The 21057-nt window shown below is 41.9% G+C and overlaps 1 protein-coding gene across 3 annotated transcripts in view; it reads right to left on the minus strand.

Moving 5' to 3' along the window:
- RBM20 (RNA binding motif protein 20) overlaps nucleotides 1-20448 on the minus strand; it is a 154037-nt gene extending 133589 nt beyond the window's left edge. For all 3 annotated transcript variants that reach the window (XM_029080497.1, XM_029080499.1, XM_029080498.1), the window contains exon 1: nucleotides 20196-20448. In XM_029080497.1, coding sequence (XP_028936330.1) covers nucleotides 20196-20377 — 182 coding nt within the window. In that variant the 5' untranslated portion in view covers nucleotides 20378-20448. The remainder of the gene's footprint in view (nucleotides 1-20195) is intronic.
- Between the last annotated feature and the right edge of the window lie 609 nt (nucleotides 20449-21057).

The following is a 21057-nucleotide window of genomic DNA, read 5'->3' on the forward strand; positions in this document are numbered from 1 at the left end:
TTACAATTTCATAGAAACATCCCTGGTGACCCAAATCTCATTCCCTTAATCCCTACCACAAATGTGCATGCATATACACGCACATACACACACCAGCACAAAATTAAGCTAAATTAAGACTATAAAATAAAGACAACAAAAAAACTACTTTACATAGTGTATTAGAGGCATGCAAATTGAGAAAAGGCAAGAATAAAACTGGCAAAAAATAATTCTAGAGTTTGCAGTAAGAATTTTGCCCTTCACTAAATTCAAAGAATTGTGTTCACTTATGAATACCAAGCATATTTTTCTGCCCTTTCATTTTTAAGGAATACGATAATATGATCTTTTATTTTTACAAATTGGCTTTGTAGCAGAAATGTTTTGGCTGGAATAGGTGGTTCCTTAAAATGAACTGTATTTAAGTGAATGGGCAAAATTTCAAACTTGAAAACAAGCTTCAGTTTCTAGTTCTTTTGTATTAAAATCCAACCTTTTATTGAAGAGAACATTAAAGCATTTACTTGGTCAATAGATCACTTGGTCTGTTGAACTACAAGCTAAAGCCAATGCAAGATTTTTTCAGACAGATGGCAATGATCCGTAAACACTTCATATTTCATTTTGGCACTTTTAGGAAAAATTCAAGCAGTATTTTAGTGACTGTTGTTTCATGCAAATGGTTAACATTTACTGGAAGTAATGCTACTCCTCTCTGATCCTCTTCTGAAGTGAGCTGGAAACATTTTCATAGTTTCCTAGCCATAAACAACTTCACTGTCAGCGGATTAGCAAAAGTAATTGGCATTTTAAATTAATCTTCCACTTATCCTTAACAATGTCTTCCCTGCACTGGCAAAAATAGAGTAGAGCTCTCACATAATTGTGTAAAAACAGCCATGGACTAAACGGGAAAATTTTCACAACTGTAAATTACTGCAGAATTCAGTCCTCTGCATACATTCATAAAAGCCGCATAAGGAGCACTGTCATAACTCCACTATAAAGCATTAACCATTTCTCCACTAAAAAAACTAAACTCATTATTTTCCACCACATTTTCAGAGACAAAATGAACTGGCAACAGAAGGATGTTTATAAACAAACTCCCTCAAGCTAATCCATTTTTTCTGAGAATTATTTGGGGATTTCCCACTAATGATTAAAAAAAAACAACCAAGAGCCCTGCCAGCTTATCATCAAAACCCCCAAACTGTTAAATGAGTACTTTTAAGAGTTGGAGTAAATTCTGCCCTCTTTGCTGCCTCCTTTCACTATGGCCCAATAAAAGAAGAGGTGGATTAAAAAGTGAAATAATCTTCTAATTGTTAGAGGAGAATTTAGGATCGATTCCAATCTGAGAATTTTCCTATTGATTTTAATCACACCACTGATTCTGTAGCAGTAATATTGTTCTTGTTATTTAGGAATTTTTTTCCTACACCTGTTGTCACAAGTCTCCTACAGTAAGGCAGAGCACTTTCTTACTTTCTGTTTGAAGGAAACACTGCTCCTTTAATGTGATGGATGTAGCTGGTGAAACTTCCCCTGAAAACTGCTCTTCTCTTGGGGAACTAGAAGCTAGACACTATCACACAGAAGACCTGCCCCTACTCTTCAATACCAGATTGCCCAAGATGAGTATTAGTGTTTTAACTAGTTTTGCTGTTAATTCAAAGGTTTGAGTAAGAGAGACAGAGGATGAAAACAAACTGTGTAGACAAAAAAACAATACCACAAGAGAAATAGAGAATATCCACAAAGAGAAAATCCTCAGAGTTCCTGAATTCCTCCTCATTTCATCCAGGGCTTCTGCACTATTGGTAAACCCGGCACAGCTCAGTAATTTGAGAAGAGAATGTTTCAAAGAAGTGAATAATTTAATTAGTGGAGACCCAAAGAAAGATTTTGCACTCACATTCATATACTAAAGTGATTTAAAAATAGAGTTCGAGAACAGTCTGACTTCACCCTTTAATTATAGCTGGATGATGAGCATACCCTACAGACAGAAAGTCACCGGGCATTTTCCTGAGCACATTGATCTTCTTATTTTTATAAAAAGGAAATGCAGCATGTTCTATTAATAAAACTGCTGTAGCCTTAGACAAATCTTAACGGTCTGTAAATCATGACACCCTTCTGTTGGCTTCCCCAAGTCTTTCAGCACTAGTCTAAGACACACCCATGGGTCACATGTAGTAGGGACATTTCAGAGATTATAGATAGATGAAAGGTTATATTTACTGCATTTCAATCTTATGCCAGATCACACAATACCACAGATGAAGCAGGGTGGGCAAACTTATGAAATATTAGACGGCCGTTTGATAAAAGGATTGTTAAAGTTTTGATGTGAAGGAACTTAATCAGTAAATCTTCACAGGATTAAAATTTTTTAAAAAAGTCTTTATTCCCACCAAATCACCTGCTTAAAAGTGCAGCATTTCAGCTCCTAGAAATGTAGACATGGGAGGGAGGACTCACCCCTAAAAGGGTGCTCTCTTCTGGAAAGAGAAAACTATTTAGGTCTCTTCTTGGGTGCAATTTAGCCATTTAGTTCCAATTTCATATTTAGATGAGGAAACTACTGCAGCAATGGTGCCAGCTGGATGGAAACATATTACACAAGAGAAAAGAAATTGATCAAATTGCAACTGAAATCAAATTCCATTATAATCTACTATTAGAAACGTTGCCTTTGTTAACAACCATTTACACCTACTTTTAAGTGTTCGCTCCACAAGTCCTGTCATTATTTAATTAGGCCAGGAGGAAAAAACAAAACAAACTTTACATCTTCGGTATCTAATTTTAAAGAAGATTCTCTCCCCCAGCATCACTCTACTAAATTACGAGAACAAAACTTTGCACAGGAATTTTAAACTTCTCACTATTTAACAATTGCATTTGTCAAATATGGCCACCCTGTTTTAAACCCGCAAGTTACTACTGTCATAAAGAGCTTTATAGCAATAGCCCATTCACCCCAGTGTTCCATTTTTGAAAGTGTACCAGGATGCTTGAAAGAACTGTGTGATGGCAGCCCTCTTGAAAATTCATGTTCGTAGTTAATGATAGACCCTCTAACATCTTTAACTTTTACCTCCTCAGTCCTAATGTTTCTGTTTAGGACCAAGAATTTACCCACACCCCTCTTGAACCCACAAAGCTTTTTACCCTACACCACTTAAGGAGACATGATGTTCTGAACAGGAAGATTCCCTGTACAGACTAGTCCTGGAAACTACAGAGAAGATGAAACACCACAAAGAAGTCAAATCTTAGAATTCTACAAATAGAGGGTTCTTCTGGCTGAATCTTGGTGAAGTTAAATTTGATGGCTGGAAAGATGAGTGACATATATGAAGCAGTATGGCCTTGTGGAAGTCAGAGGATGTGGGTTCTAATCCCAGCTCCGCCTCTTGTTTGCTGCGTGACCTTGGGTGAGTCACTTAACCTCTCTGTGCTTCAGTTACCTCATCACTAAAATGGGGATTAAGACTGAGCCCCATGTGGAACTGTGTCCAACTTGATTATCTTGTATCTATCCCAGTGCTTAGAACAGTGCTTGGTACATAGTAAGCACTTAACAAATACCATGATTATCATTAACCCAACCGGATCATAAAGGCGGCAGACAATGTGCTTGTTTCCATTTTGGATCTTCACTCCTTCCTTAATCACCCTCTTCCACTAATTGATAATGTACAAAGCACTGTGTTAGATATTAGAAAAGCTTGAGCTTTGAATGGGTTTGCATTTGATTGGAAGCTCCTTGAGGCCAGCACTCTATACATGGTAGGTGCTGAATAAACACCACTGATTGATGGAACGATTGATCTCCATGGACACTTTGCATAAAGCCACATTGGTAAAATATCTGGATAATAAAGGCCCAAGATTACAATTTATTTTACACTATTCAGTTTATTTGGCAGCCACTTCCCCTGACAAATTTTTAAAAAAGCAAAAACAACCCATAACCTGGATTTGTCTGCTCTACCCAGGTAATCTGATTTAAAATGCACTTGGGGGCCTGAATTCACTGTAATTCAGCAGAAACTATATCTCAACCAGGAGCTCACCAGTCTTCCTTAAAAATACTGTGCTCCCTAAACAGAACTTGCAGTATTCCAGAGTAGAGAGAAAAATACTTTATCCATGTTGTACTCATTCCTACTTTCTTCCATTATTCATCCTCCTTGTTCAGTACACCCAAGTTGCCTCTTGGTACAAGCAGTTCTTTCATTATTAATTCTGCTTCCTTTCAGGGGGCCGTTCCCTTGCCTGCCTTAATCGTTTTTCCTAATTTTTTTTACTAACTCCTTAGTCCTTCTATAGCCTGCAGACTAATGGGTTTGAGAAGTGAGCTTCTAATTCCACCCCAATCAGGATAATCAAGCAGGATAATTGCAACACAAAACTGATTTCTTAAAAAATGCTTCAACAAAGCCTTAGTCTTTCAGAACCCCATGTAACAACTGGTTCAGGCATCTGCAGCATTATTTTCCTCCCACTTAATATACGATGGAAAGAAATGCTGAGAACCTTGAAAGAATTAGACCTGCTGACTGAGCCTATGGGTTTTATGTGCCTGCCTTAGTACAACAAAGTCCCTGGAAGAGCACACCATCCATCAACCACAGAAATACCATCCATCAACCACAGAAATACCATCCGTCCCCACCTCTAAGAGCTCTAATATCTGGATGTATAATTTTCATATTCCCTGATTGTAACAAATGAGTTGTGTTAATTATTCAATATTTAGTAAATTCAATGGTGTTGGATGACTTGCCAACAATAACCTCTTCTGGAATTAAGACTATAAGAACATAAGAAATGCCACACTGGCCCACTGGCCATTGGCCAAACCAGCTCAGGATTTTGGCTTCTAAAGTAAGCAACAGTGGGTTGCAAGCATTCAGTACCCATCCTCATAGTTAGGTATGCATTATCTTCTATCCCTAACTTTTCATTCTAATAATCCTTTAGGTGGTCCCATTTACTTACTTATATCCTTTCTTGAACCTAATGATATCTGCGGTATTCATTAAGGGTTTTGTTTTGCACCGAGGCCCTAAGCGAAGCCTGGAGCACATACAAGATAATAAGATTGGAAACAGTCCCTGTCCCAGACAGGGCTCACAATATAAGAAGTAGGGAGAGCTGGTATCCCATTTTACACATGAGGAAACTGAGGTCCAAAGAGGTTAAATGGCTTTCCTAGGGTCTCAGAGCAGACCAGTGGCAGAGCTGGGACTGCAACCCAAATCTCCTGCCTCCCAGAGCCCTGCTTTTTCCCCTAAACCACCCCAAGTCCCCAAATTTCCTGCCTATACAACTTCTTGTAGTTATAAAAAAAAACCTGTCTTTTCATCTTAATCAAGTTCAACAGACTTGTCCTCTTGTTGTGGGAACTGATGAATTATTCCACGTTAGCCTTGTTCACGCCCTTCATGATTTCAATTGACTTCAACTACATCCCCTTTCAGACTTTATTGTTCCAGACTGAAGAGTCCTTAATCTTTTCAATTTCTCCTAATACAAAAGCCTTTCCCCTTAACACGCACACTCACAGACACACCAGCTTATTTCTTTCTACACCTTATCCAGCTCTACAATCTTCTCTCTAAAATGTAGTGAGCAAAACTGCCCCTAGATGTGGACGAGCCATGGTTTCATACAATGACAGAACACCATCCTTTTTTTTGTTCTTGATAAAACAAATTAGAAAGTCCTTTTTTCATTTCCCCTCTATCTGAAGCAAAGTTCTAAGCAAGGTTTTTCAAAACAAAGTTTGTCCGACAAACCTGAGAAAAGAATATACCCCTTTTTCCTTTGTCTACTTGCAAAAAGCCAACCAGTTTTCATCATCAATGGTATTTATTGAGCACTTACTGTATGCAGAGTGCCGAATACCAAATAAGCATTTGAGAAAGCACAATGCAACAGAATCAGTGGGAATGTTCCTGTTCAAAATTAGTTTACAGTCTAGAGGAGATAGATAGAATAGAAATAATTCAATATATAATTTATAGATATGCACATAAATTCTTTGGGATTGAGGGTTGGGGAACTATCTAATGACCAAAGGTCACTTGGGAGAATTGTCCTTACACCTGTATCTGTGTACAGACATTTCTTCCAAATTCTAATAAAGTGTACTTTTTTTCCTCATTGTTCCCAAGAAAATGCCTGTCACAATTTGTCCCAGGACAGGGAGACTAACTTTGCTGTACTCTCCCAAGCACAAAGTGCTCTGCTCAAAAGTGCTCAACAAATACTATTGATTGACTGTGTAATGATTTCAGACACTTTCGTTGATCAAATGAGATTTACATTTAAAGCTCTGGGGAAAATTGTCTCTGACAGAGAAGAGTAATTCACAATGTACACTGAAATTATAATAAGTAGTAACACCACCACAGTAATAAATACCACCACAGTAATATCGTAATGCTCTGTCCACATCCCTCTTAGCTCGCTAAACTTGGCCCAGTGACCTCTTCACATTCTTACTGGTTTAGGCAAGTAGTACGGAGTTTAACTAATCACCTTTCAGGTCTATGATGTTCACAAAGCCTTGGGGCAGACATCATGATGCTTATGCTACAAATGGGAAAATGGAGTTAGAGAATTCATCCAAATCTATCACTGAGGTGCTGACAGGAAAAAGGCAGAAAAATCCAGGGGCACTACTGTCTCATCTTCTTTCCTTAAACTTTCTAAATTTCCTCTAAACTTCCCTCCTGAACTATCTCTTCTAAACTTCCAATCACTCTTAACAATTCTCCCACCTTCCGTGGCCCACAAACTTGCAACCACAGTGTCAATTTTGAAGCTTTTCTCATTTACCTTCAGCGTTCAGTCTGGCTCTAAGTCACGTCGGTTCTCCACTTTAATGACCAACCCTTGTCTTCTACTACTCATCCCCGCTCAGTTGGACTATTATAACAGCATCTTTCTGACCAACCTGCCTCTCCCCACTGCAGTCTGTTTTCCTAAGGAAGGAGAGAGGAGGGAGGTGACTGACCAGTTGAGAAGGAAGCAGTGGCACTGGTGGGGAAGGATAGGATTTTGGCAGAGGAAGAGGTTGCCTGCCCCCGACAAAACTGGCCCATCCTAGGTCAGAAAAACAAATAACGACCCATTAGTGTGAGTTCTGCTGGGGTCAGAAGGAGCCTCTTCTCAACTGCTTCTTTCTGCCGCTGGACCCCAGCTGCCCACTTCTGCCCACCTCCCACCTGTCAGGTCCCTTCTTGGACTTCTGACCAAAGGGGTCCTCCCCATCCAGGCCACCTGGGTGGACAATGACAGCTTCAAAAGATATGAACACCCCACTTTTTATGTGGGATATCTGGTCATTTTAGCCCAAGGAATTCCAGAAAATATACATAGAGGACCAAAAAGGGGAGAGTGCACTCTAAAGCCAAAGGACATTTATGAAGAAGGAAAAGTCCCTTTTCTTTTGCGGGATACCCTTACAACTTCCTGTAACTTTGTTGGCAGAAATCAGACACCTGATGAGAAGGGGAGCTAGGACGATAATGACTGTGGTATTTTGTTATGTGCTTACTACGTGCCAGGCACTGTACTAATCACTGGTGTGGATACAAGCAAATCAGGTTGGACACAGTCCCTACCCACATGGTGCTCACAATCTCAGTCCCCATTTTACAGATGATGTAACTGAGGCCCAGAGAAGGGAAGTGACTTGCCCAAGGTCACACAGACAAGAGGCAGAGCCAGGATTTGAACCCAGATCCGTGCTCTATCCACTAGGCCATGCTGCTTCTCGTGTTGATTACCCCTGAATCACAGTTTTTGTTCTTTGGTGTTGGGGCTCTCTGGTAAAGCTTGGCAGACATTTGCCTTATAAATCAAACTGTGGTATCATTTCTATGATTATTTTAGCGCATGCTGAGAGGATTACAACTGTTTATATACAGTACTCTTTCCCTATCCTCAAATGCAGGGCTTGCTTAACATGCATAGCGGGCAGAGTATAAAACCACATAAAATGTGTGGGTCAGATTTGCTTAGGAATTTAAATCAGAGTATAGGTTTCCATTTACACTAAAAAAAAAATAAAGGTACTTGCATAATTCAAGATCAAGCTTCTTAATCTGATTACCATCTGTGCTTTATTTTTCCTGCCTTCAAATTCTTTCCACCTATTTCTTTTCACTAACAGTTACATTTATTTACTGATGATCTAGAACTGTTTTAAGTTACAGATATTTATGGTAATAGAGGTAGCTGGCAAAACCTGAATTATGTAGCATCTTCCTCCTCTTATTCCCCTCCACTAAGAGATGCCAAGTCTTTAAAATAGTCACTAAACTCTCCCTGCTGCAGGAGGAGAGAACAGCCTGTCCGAGAAAAGCGATGGGCGAATGATCTTCCCCATAAACCTCCCTATCTTCCCACTCAAACCCTGTCTTTCCAATGTCTGTCCCATTACTGCAGAAAACATCACTATCCTATCTCACAAGCCTGTAACCTTGGCGTGGTCCTCGACTCCTCTCTCTCATTCCACCCACATGTTCAATCTGTCACCGAATCCTTTCAGTTCTATCTTCACGACATTGCTACAATCCACCCTTTCGCTCCATCTAAATTGCTACCACTCTGATCCAAGCACACTTACCCTATCCCACCTTGATTACTGCATTCTCCTCCTGGCTGACTTTCCTACTGCCTCTCTCTCCCCACTCCAGTCTATACTTTATTCTACTGCACAGACAGTAGCCCCACTCCATAAGAACCTCCGATAGCTGCCCATAATAATAATAACAATAATGTTGGTAATTGTTAAGCACTTACTACGTGTAGAGCACTGTTCTAAGTGCTGGGGTAGATACAGGGTAATCAGGTTGTCCCACATGAGGCTCACAGTTAATCCTCATTTTACAGATGAGGTAACTGAGGCATAGAGAAGTTAAGTGACTTGCCCACAGTCACACAGCTAAGTGGCAGATCCGGGATTCAAACTCATGACCTCTGACTCCCAAGCCCGTGCTCTTTCCACTGAGCCATGCTGCTGCTCTAAGGATGCCCATCCAACTCCACATCCAACAGAAACTCCTTGCCATTGGTTTTTAAAGCACTCGATCAGTTCGCTCCCTCCTACTTTACCTCACTGATCTCCTACTCCAGTTCAGCCCACACACTCCACTCTTCTGGCACCAGCTTACTCACTGTGCCCCAATCTCATCTACTTCACCACTGAACCTTTTCCCATATCCTCCCCCTAGCCTGGAACTCCCTCCCTCTCCATATACACCAGAACACCACTTTTAAGGTCACGTCCCTTCCAAGAGACCTTACCCGATTAAGCCCTCTTTTCCCTGCTCCCTCTCCCTTCTGTGTCATCTCTGCACTTGGATCTGTGACCTTTGGGCATTTGATATTCACCCCACAGCACGCACTTGCATATTTTAAATTATATCTCCCTCTCTAGACTGTAAACTCGCTGTGGACAGGGTATGTGTCTGTCAACACTGTTGTACAATATTCTCCCAAGCGCTTAGTCCAGCGCTCTGCACCCAGTAAGTGCTCAATCAATACCACTGATGATGATGAGCTCGAGCAAGGAGGGAGAGAGATTATACCCCGCTCTGTGCTTGACCTGATAATACTTCAGCAAAGGCGGATGGGAGGCCTGGGGACATCCCCAGGACATCAAGAGGACATCTTTATTCATTCAATAGTATTTATTGAGCGCTTACTATGTGCAGAGCACTGTACTAAGCGCTTGGGATGAACAAGTCGGCAACAGATAGAGACAGTCCCTGCCGTTTGACGGGCTTACAGTCTAATCGGGGGAGACGGACAGACAAGAACAATGGCACTAAACAGCGTCAAGGGGAAGAACATCTCGTAAAAACAATGGCAACTAAATAGAATCAAGGCAATGTACAATTCATTAACAAAATAAATAGGGTAACGAAAATATATACAGTTGAGCGGACGGGTACAGTGCTGTGGGGATGGGAAGGGAGAGGTGGAGGAGCAGAGGGAAAAGGGGAAAATGAGGCTTTAGCTGCGGAGAGGTAAAGGGGGGATGGCAGAGGGAGTAGAGGGGGAAGAGGAGCTCAGTCTGGGAAGGCCTCTTGGAGGAGGTGATTTTTAAGTAAGGTTTTGAAGAGGGAAAGAGAATCAGTTTGGCGGAGGTGAGGAGGGAGGGCGTTCCAGGACCGCGGGAGGACGTGACCCAGGGGTCGACGGCGGGATAGGCGAGACCGAGGGACGGCGAGGAGGTGGGCGGCAGAGGAGCGGAGCGTGCGGGGTGGGCGGTAGAAAGAGAGAAGGGAGGAGAGGTAGGAAGGGGCATGACATCGGCATTACTGTCCTCACTTTACAAAATTGGGGAATGGAGGCACAGAGCAGCTATGAGATTTGCCTGAGGCCAAACAATCAGTGATGAAGTCTGAACTAAAATTTCCCGAGTTTCACTTCCAGGGCTTTTTCTACTAAACTTGGCTCCTTTCTACAACTTATTTTGTATATGAAGACTGGTTCCAAATTCAGCAAAGGTAAAAGCAGATGGTTGCCCTCAATCAAGAATATTTACTGACACCTGTGTGCAGAGCCCAGTACTAAACACTTGGGCAAGTACAACAGTTAGAGGACATGATCCCTGTCCTCAACTAATTTACACTCCAGTGGGGGAGACATATACAAAAATACTTCCAGGTCTCTCCATATTCTCATTTTCCATTCTCATGATCTCCCCTTATTCTCGCTCTCCGAGACTCACCCCAGACAAACATCCACCCTATTTGGAGCACCTAACCTCTAAACTTTTCATCTAGAAAGCCCAGTCATTTATTCAAACCCCTCTGGTATCTCCTGATGTTCTAAGTCTACGCAAATTTCTGCACTTAACCCACTGCAGAAGTGTTTCTTACCACCTTTAAATGGGTGTCCCCTCTTCCTGTTGTAAGATTTAATGAACAGGCATTCATGTGTTCTCCCTTTCATCCTTTGTGATTTTCTGGATTCTAATCATGTCTCCTTTGAGCCTTCATTGTGTACACTGGAATTCTAATCCGTTCAGTCTACACTTATAAGGAAGCTTCTCCAACCCCCTGAATGCCTTGGTTGCCTTCTCTGTACTTTTACCGGCAAACAAATCTGCATACAGTGTTCAGATGCAGCTGTGCCGTGGCAAAATTTTATTTTGTTTCACTCCTGAAACTGCCCACCTTTTTGGCTTTTGCACTGCCATGACAGGTGACCAACGATTAAAGTACTATCAACAGTAATTCTCAGATCTCTTTCCACAAGTTGTGACTGATAGCATGGGGTTCTTGGTCTGTTATAGATTGGATTATTTTCCCCTCAGTAAATGTACTTGTCCCTGTCGAACTGGAGTTCCTCTGCTTTTTTTTTGGCTTATGCACTCAGCTTTCTGAGTTATTCCAGTAATTTAGCCCCATCTGCACAGCATTTCACCACTGGAAAAGCACAGTGCCACCTGCAAACTTGAGGATTTTGCTGTGCACTTTATTCCACCTCTTAAATAAGCAGCTTCCTAAAAAATTGGCTGGGCTAGTAAAGAAGTTTGTTTGGGCTGACATTTACACTCACCAAAATTCTATGGGGGTTTTTGTTTGTTTTATTTACCTAGAATGTAGTTTAATATGTATAATAAAGTTTACCTTCACTGATTATATGCTGAATGGGAAAGAAGCCAAGACTTAAGTATTATCAACTTTGGTGGAGGGGGCGTTAACAAATATTCTCTGGGGCTGGTATTCTTTTTTTTTTAAAGATACTTGCAAAGTTGAACTACATCTGTCTACAGATCAGTCTCACGGATATTTGGTTTCGCTATCCCAAATACTCTGCTATGAAATCATTTTGCTCATCTCCCAGAATCAGGACTACAAAATTCATTGCATGAGGCTCACTTCTAAAACAGGGGCTCAACTGAACCTCATGCTAGAAAATTCAGTTTTGATTAATGGGGGACCTGAAGCACACCCTTCAAAAATAGAAAAAAGTATCATAAATATTTCATTTCCACTGAAAGATATTTTTGAAGTGCCTTTCCCAACAACAATTATTCAAGCAGGGTGGTCTAGTTGGAAGAACACAGGTCTGGGAGTGAGAGGAACCGAGTTCTAATCTTGCCTCTGCCACTTGTATGCTGTGTGACCTTGGGGAAGCTATGTGACTTCTCTGTGCTTTAGTTTCCTCATCTGTAAAATGGGGATGAAATTCCTGTTTGCCCGCCCCTTGCACCATGAGCCCCATGTGGGGACAGGGGCTGTATCCAAACTGATTATCTTGTATCTTCCCCAGTGCTTAGTACAGTGTTTGGCACATAGTAAGCACTTAAATACCATTATTAATGTTGTTGTTGTTATTAATCAGCAAATCTCACGAAGAGGAACCAATTGAGGAGTACCAAAATGATAGAAAGGAGTTGCCTACGTATTTAATGCAAAATGACCTTAGAGCACATTGTAAGCTAAAGGGATGCTGGGTGTCTGGCAGGGATGCTGGGGACAATCTTGACTGATACATTCATTGCCAAAGAGCAGAAAGACCAATAAGTGAATAGAAGGACAGACAACTGAGCGGGGAAATAGCTGAAACGAGACAGACTTGCCCAGTGGCAGTAGGTGGGCAGAGCAGTGGGTCCAATTTCTCTCTCCCCCATGTAAAGAAATCCGGGTAGAGAAAGGGGACACTGTGTTTTTGACTGCAGTTGACAGACAACACTCTAAAACGGGGTATATGATCATTTAAAAGAAAAATCTATCAAGTGTAGTTGTCGCTTAATAACTCATCTACCACTTTTACTCAGAGGATTTTACAGGACTTTTCAAGGATTAAATTAAGCCTCACAGAAGCCCAGAGAGGTGCATATGCTCCATTGTAGTTATTGCCGGGCCAGGATATCGGGGTGGGGGTGCAGTGGTGTAAACGTACACTCTAGTGACGGTTAGTAAACTGCCTCTCCACCCCAGAGAAATAAAACTGGCAGGGGGCTTAAAGGAAGGGGCTGCCCTGTATATAGGGAGAAGTCAAGAAGCTGGCTAAATTGTCTGAAAGAGGAAACTTTATTCAAAAAAAAACCTGACTTCTGAAGTTAAAGGAGGAAGTTTTTCCTTTCATCTAATCACAGGATAATTTACTCATTAGGAAAATGCCGTTTTACTAATCCCCCAGGATTATTAACATATCAGTGAATAAAAAGGCTCACTGGAGGAGTTTTAAAGAATCTTGCCTTTTCTAAACAGAAACTGCAATCTAATTTTACAAAAAGATTTACTGCTAAGGAAAATTTCCAACTGCAGAAAATATTAAAATTTCTTCTCTTTTATTGATACCACTAATCATTTGCATTCCCTAAATTAAAACCAGAGACTCACAATAGGCTTTGCAAAGAATGAAGCATTTTGCACTCCTTTTTAAAAGAAAAGAAAAATCTCACCACAAATGCACACACACCTACTAGAAATTTCACTCTTCTTGGATTGTGAGCCCCTTGAGAGACAGGGACCATGTCTAATTCCCATCTGTGCTTGCTCTCCCAAGGCTTAGTATAGTTCTCTGCACACAGTAAGGGCTTAGTAAATACTCCTCCTCCTACCATGCCTTGCAAATGTACTGATACAAACTTATAGCTTTCATTAAAATATATTGCTTCAGAGCCCAAAACACTTCTTCATATAGCTAAAGGCAGTCACTTCACATTTACTAATATCCAGGGTATTTAATATACAATAGTCTGACAAAGAAATCACATATTCATTACCCAAATATTTATCTCCTTATCTTGTCTCACATCAGTTTGATAACTTATTTGGGAAATGGGTTTTGAATGAGTCACCATAGCAAAAGACATTAAAGTTTCCAGACTGGAAGCAGCAATTTCCCAGGTTTATAGAGTATGTGAACTCACAGATTTGCAGTGAACAGTTATTAACGGACTAGAGAAAGAGCCGGGGAGCAAAGAGCCTGGAGCTCACAAACGAATCTCATCCTTAACCAATGCAGAAAGGAACAGAAAAAGGGAAAGCAGTTTGGAAAAGATATTCAGAAAAAAAAAAATCCATTCCACCAAACACTCCAGAAGAATGAGTCACAAATATGGACTGCAGTCTGAGATTATTCATATTTTTACAGGCAGAGAGATGGGCTGTAATTAGACAATTTCACTTGACTGACTCCAAAGGACCTGGCCAGTAGAAATAGACCATTTCTCCCCCTACAGATTTGCTGTTACCTAATGGGGAAAGGGGTTGTGGGTTTATAAAACAGCAGGGATTTACTCTCTGCAAGATCAACAGGAGTCAGAGAAAGGGAAGAAGGGTTCCGTTTAATTGTATATTTCGTTTCTGAGGATTTTTAATCATTATTATAGGGATGCTCTGCAATGCTCGCTCTCACACACACACCTGCAAATCCAATAAATTACCAGTGTTTATCAGAAATAGAAAACACAAAACCTATTTACTGATTTTTTCGGTATCTTTGTCTTCCTCCTGTAGAACCCAGAGATAGAAATTGCCTAGACTGTTTGATGTGGCTCTCCTCTACACCAGCCATTATGACCACCCATTATGCATCGACACACATCTGCAGAATACTAACCCTGCCTAGGTGGCTTTGCCACCCAGATTCTCACGCCTGAGTTGGGATCTGATTTCTTAATTAAAGCAAACATTTCCCAGCCTTCTCACTGATGGGAACAAAAAAAAAAAAAACACTGATATTGGATTTCCAATAAAACACCCAAGCATCCATCCCCTACACCCAAACAGTTTATGTGAAAGGAGAGACCCCAAAACTCTATTCACTCTCTTCCTTGAGCCACTAATTACCTTTCTCGCTTCTTTATCCTCATTCTGAGATACAAATCATTTTACTTTTTGTAAACCTTCACAGGCCTGGATCTCCTACCCATACCATGGGTAAGTCAGCAGCAGTTTCCTCCGTTGAAGAGGACTAAATAAAATACACGTCAGCTGGGGAATTGTCCTGTCCAAAACATGGCAATTACTGTAACTGGTAATAAAAAAATTGGATTGAATGGGATGTCTGGCACAAGTGCACGCTTCATGCTTTTGACAGGCCTCATGAGCTGTAGATGGGGGTGCTGCTTAAATATTCCTTCTTTAGCCTCAACTCTACTTGCTCATTATTAGTGCCTGCCAAACTACTCCTCAGTTCACTTTTATAATTCAAGGGAACATTCCAAACTCAGGTGTCACTGTGATCTTCCCAGTGACAAATTCTCTATTTACAAAACTACGTGGTTACATGTTGCCATTTACACGGGAAGTGTGTTTTGAGCCCTGGATGGAATATTGGCTCTGTGAGGGGGCTCAGAGGCTCAGAACTTCAAGCCCAAGGTTAAGCAAAGAGAAGAAGAAATGGGGAAGACAGAAGGAATCTAGTAACATTTAACTCTATTTTTGATGAGAAAAAGAGGGACATTCGATAAGAACAAGAATGAAGGAAAAGGGCACATATCTGAAAATCTCCTGTTTGGAAAGAACCTGCTTGATGCAAGACTTCACAATCTAGTAATATTTAACTATTTTTTGATGAGAGAATGAGGCACACTCGATAAGAACAAGAACGAAGGAAAAGGGCAGATAGCTGAAAAATCTCCAATTCAGAAAGAGTCGGCTTGATGCACAACTAAGGCAAGAGACGTGGGGAAAAAAGTCACTGACAGAAGACACATTACTTTTCCCTCCAGCACTACTGGTGCGCACACAGTTCCAACAAGTGTAGAAACTCATTTGCCATGACTAATGAAAATAATGTACTACCACATTTCGTACTTCTGATCTCTCTAGCCGTTTGCGAGAAACCGATAACCGGATAGCAACATTTATCATTTAAATGTCAATCATATACTTGAAACAAAACCTGAAAATGAATTCATCTTTTAAAATAATACTCATGATCTGTGACTTTTCTAGGACAAGCTGAAAAGAGTAGACATTTTAGGATAATACACGGCAGCTAGAAAGCGTCTCTCCTTTCCATTTCTGGGTAAGTCACTTAAGCTTTTATTTTATTTTCGTGCTGAATGCCTCTTCTAATGTCCTATTAAAGATAAAGGAATTTTGAAGATTTTCAACCCCAACATGTGTATCCTCATTCTCCCCCAATTCCGACCCAAACTTATCAATTGTATTTACTGAGTGGTTACTGCCCCATGCAGAGCAAGCCTTTCCCTGCCCATTCACAGAAGTGCTAAATTTAACTGAGGTAAAATAAACCTTATCTCTGGTTCTGAATGCCTCAATGTATTTGCAAACATGTGAATCAATTAGAGGAAGCTACAAAAATGCATCTATTATCACCAACATCCTCTTCCTAACTTGCTACTTGCAATATTTCCAAAGTGCACACAGCAGCTTATTTGGTTTTCAGAAATCAAAGTTTTTATCTATGCCATGTTCACTTTTCTTTAGTTGGTTTGATTTGTTTTTTACAATGATCAGACCTGGGAGAAACGAGCCATCATCATTTATCCCATATGTTCCAAATGTCTTCCCATTAATATGCAATAGGGCTGTAAACTCTAGTAAGCTGAAGTGTGATAGTACTGTTGATGTTTTTGTGATAAAGCAAAGAGATATGATTCATTTTATCCACACAAATTCGAAATGTTTTAGATTCTCTTCAGAGAATCTCTTATTTTTTTTTAATTCTCTTATTTTTTCACATCAATATTTAGAAGAACTTTATGAAGAGATCCCAATATCTCATATACCCATGAAGAAAACACTCCAGAGCCCCTTGTTGGGTAGAGATTGTCTCTATCTGTTGCCAAATTGTACTTTCCAAGCGCTTAGTTCAGTGTTCTCCACACAGTAAGCGCTCAATAAATATGATTGAATGAATGAATGCATATGAACAACCTATTCAATGACACGCTAGGTATAAATGTGCCTACTGCTAAGTGGATGTAAACTTTAACTATATACCTGAGAAAAACTAAAAGAAAAATCAAGTTGTTTATTTCATTAAAAACATGCATTAAACAACTATGGCACTCTTGATTCCCTCATCTGACACCTTTATACATATATATATAATCAAGAACTTTTGATTTTATTTTCCTGATAAAATTTTAAAAGTGAGGTACTTCTAGTAAATGCAAAGTAAACATTCCATATGATTTGAAATAAAATGTTAGCAAACATTTGACATGGAGAATATCCCTAAATATCTATTTAATCATGTTTTACACTTCTCCTGAAATTGCTTAAACAAGTCATTGCTTGTTGTCATAAAAAATGGAACTTGTTTCTGAATGTATTCAAAGTCTCCTCTTTGTGGACTATTTAATGAACTGTAATATGTTAACTGTGCCTGTTCAGTGTTACTCTGGGTACAATATTGCCCTTTCCATCACATGACATATCAGCAACACTCTAGTTATACTTAACTTTTTAGGAAAACAGCCAGACCACTTAAAATGAAACTGAGCAAAATGATAAGGAAACTAAATAAGCCTCAGTGTTGGATATCAAATACATATTAGCAGCTCTGTACACTTTCCATCATAACAGATTGAAATGCCAACATATTTTATTAAAGTCAGGCCAGAATTTAGACAGAAATAAAATCACTGAAAATCAGAAAATAGTCTAGGAAAACTATAAAAAAAAACTATTCAGAATTGTTTAACTTATACAAATTATGGCACATTAATACTTCAATATCTTGGAGGAGGCAAAAATAGTCTTCCTTCCACAGTCCCTAAGCACTATGTGTGCAAAAACTTATAAAACAAATGTCAAACTGAGTCTTTTAAACATCCATTTGTGATCTCTGCTTTCATGGGAATTTTCCATTAAAATCTGGTTCATAGAATTGTCCCAAATAAAAGCTGGTGCTAAAATTTGAAGCTACATGAAATGTCCCCACTATTTTAGATCAAAGATGGTTGGGGCAAAGGACTGCTAATTATAATGCAAATATGGTGGCTCAGATGAAATTATGCAAACGCAGTTTCAAAATAACCCGATCAAATTGCAGTGCCTCAAAGATGGACCTGTAAGGCGTTTGCCATTTTATGCTTTCTCCCAGTAATATCCCAGCTTTTTTGAGTATGTCAAAACCCAAATCATCCTCCCAGAGAAAGATTCTGAAGCAAACCACGATAAGACATCAATGACCATTAGCAAAAAAGCCGTGGCTTTTCTGCCCTTACTACATGCAAATGCCCAAATCAAGTCAGAAAAAATGAAGGCGCTCCTTGTCTTCACGCTTAGGAGTTAGAAACAAGTGGGGGCCATCTTTAAAAAAAAAATCACACAAATATGTTTTGATTATTTTTTAAATTGATTTCATTAACTTGAGGGCTTAGTTTACTGGACAAATGATTTGTCTCTTCTGGGGATTAAAATTCACTTTCTTAGTGACCAATTTCCAAATGTTTTCCAACCTCTTCCCCTGCTTGCTCTCCAAATGCCATACATGTTTACACATGCACAAAAGTTGGGAAAATAATATGCGATTTCTTAATTTTTGCATTTTAACTCGGTGGCCCGGGAAAACGTTGTTCATAGAGTTAAATACATCAGCATTAAATCAATCAGACCCAATTTCATCATGCAAGAGGTTGCTTCTAAGGGGCATATTTAATAATTCTAAAATGTGTATTCCCTGTAGACTTAAAATAACCTTCATGCAGCTGTTTATACTTCCAGAGACCTAAAAATAATTTTTTGAAAACTGAATTACATCATACTTTGAGACGTGAGATAGTTTCAATATTGTGAAAAACCATGACAGAACAATTATAAGAAACATCGATTTTGTAAGTATTTAAAAGAATAAAGTAAGGGTTCAACCGACCTAAGAGTTACCACACCTTCGGGAGAAAAATCGACTTGCGGCAATAAAAGTTGGATTCAATTATTTGGGCGGGTCAAAACATTCTGAATCATTTCATAGTCCCGAGCACGTTGTAGATCAGCAATGACTGACATTAACTTTCCCCCATTTTTCCTCTCCTGACGAACCAGGCCAAAGACAATGAGCCTTAAATGTGATTTATTCCCACTGACTAATTTACCGGACAGTCTTCTTTTAGCCCAGTTCAATTCTGTTTAATCTGCAGGATGCAAACGAATTGAACCTCCTTCACTCCACCCTACCACCCACCTATCCATTGGCTAATAGCTGTACATTTTCTCAGCACCACTGGATTTGGGGCATTTGTCGGGTTGGTTGATTTCTCTCAACTATTAGACATCCAAACCTAGCTCCCACTAGTTTTTTAATGAATTTTGAACGTTTTGTTGGAGTAAGACGTGAAAATTCGCAGTTCCGGAACTTTACTGGAAGCCGACAGCAATCCACTCCATCTAGGCCTTAACACTGATGTTTTTAAAACTTGAAACGGAGAGATTAAAAAGAAAAAGAAGTCTAACACCAAAGGTCATTTCTCCTTAGCGCTGCTGAAAAGGCTTTCGACGCCTGTGTGAGGTCCCCGAAGGGTAACTGGGTATCTACCTCTCCCTGGTTAAAAAGGAAAAAAAAAATGGAATCTGAAAATCCAGCTTGCAACGTTCATCATGGCTACGAGACGGTAACATTAAGGGGCAAGTAGTTGGACGTTTGGAGCGTCTGTGTCGAAAAGGAGCTCCGGAGAGCTCAGCTTGTCGGCACATGGTGAAATGTCGAAAGGACAGCCAAAACTGTCGATCCAATGCCGGCCTCCACCTCTGCCCAGACACATTATTTTCCTTCTTGGGTCTTGTTGGAGGTGCCGTCCCGTCCCCCCTAAGAGGTCCCGGGAACCCGGAGAAAATGCCAACAGAGAAGATGGGGGTGGGTGGTGGAAATGTCATTTTCCCAGAGATCGGGTTGGCGACCTACCCCCGAAACGTCTCTTTCCAGCGCTGGGTACAGTGCTTGGCACATAGTAAGCGTTGAACAGAGACCGTGATTATTACTGACGGGGCGGGCGTGGGGGTTAGAGAGGCTGAAGATGCATCCCCCCAATGCCCCCCAGAGAAGCGGCCTGAATCGTGCAAACGTTGGCCCCCGGGGTGGCGGGGTACCGTCCCTCGAAAAGAAACTTGTCTTTGCGGCAAACCCAAGGGGAGGAGGGGGCAGGGCAGAGGGCAGAGGAGGAAGGGAGAAGAGGAGGCGGTCGGAGCGTCAGAAAGGCAGGCCCCCCGCTCCCCCCTTGCTCGGGCCCACCCCCTTACTTTTGGATGATCTGGGGGAGGCCGGCCTGCGGCTGCGGCGGCTGCTGCTGCTGCGGTGGTTGCTGCTGCTGCTGCTGCTGCTGCTGCTGCTGCATCCCTCGGTGGGTGGAGGGCCCCGGGGCTGCGGGCTGCAGGCTGCGGGCATCCCTGTCGGGGCCGTTGGTGTCCGAGGCCTGCTTCATGGCAGCGGCGGGGACGAGGCCACCCCCGTCCGGGGCGCGCCCTGAGCGGGGTCCCCGCGGTGGCCCTTGTCCTGCCAGCGGCGCCGCCCGGCTTGGGGGTGGGGTGGGGTGGGGTGTGTGTGTGGGGGGGTCCCGTTGGCACCGCCCCCGCCCCACCTTTCAGCCCCGCCGCCCGGGGGAGGGTCCTCGGAGCGGGGGCGGGGGCGGGAAGGACCAGCCGGAGAGAGGCGCGCTCTGCGGGGCCGGGCCGCGCAGTGGCGAGCGGCCGGGGGGCATCGGGCCCCTCCCTCCCCAAGGAGCCTGGCCGCCCCCGCAGGGGCAGCGGAGGGCAGGCAGGGCTGGGGGGGGGGACGGGGAGGCGGGGATGGGGGGGAGCCCCGCACTGCCAGAGTCTCCCACCGCCCCCACCTCTCCCAGAAGAGTCCCACCATTTGGTGACAAACGTCTCCAAGTCTGGACGGCTCCAAGCTCCACTCCTTTGGGGAAGGGGGGGGGGCGGAGAGGGGGGGAGGCCGGGTTGCCCTCCCGCCACCCCAAATGACCTTCCAAAGCTGGGGGAGAAGAGAGGACGGGAGGCCCGGCCCATTGGGATCAGCCGGGGAGGATGCTGCAGGGCACGGGATGGGGATGGGGACGGGGACGGGGATTCCCCAGCTGGGAAGGCGGCGGAGGAGGGCCGG

This window comes from Ornithorhynchus anatinus, chromosome 16, assembly GCF_004115215.2.
Source record: "Ornithorhynchus anatinus isolate Pmale09 chromosome 16, mOrnAna1.pri.v4, whole genome shotgun sequence".
In the NCBI taxonomy this organism is placed as follows: domain Eukaryota; kingdom Metazoa; phylum Chordata; class Mammalia; order Monotremata; family Ornithorhynchidae; genus Ornithorhynchus; species Ornithorhynchus anatinus.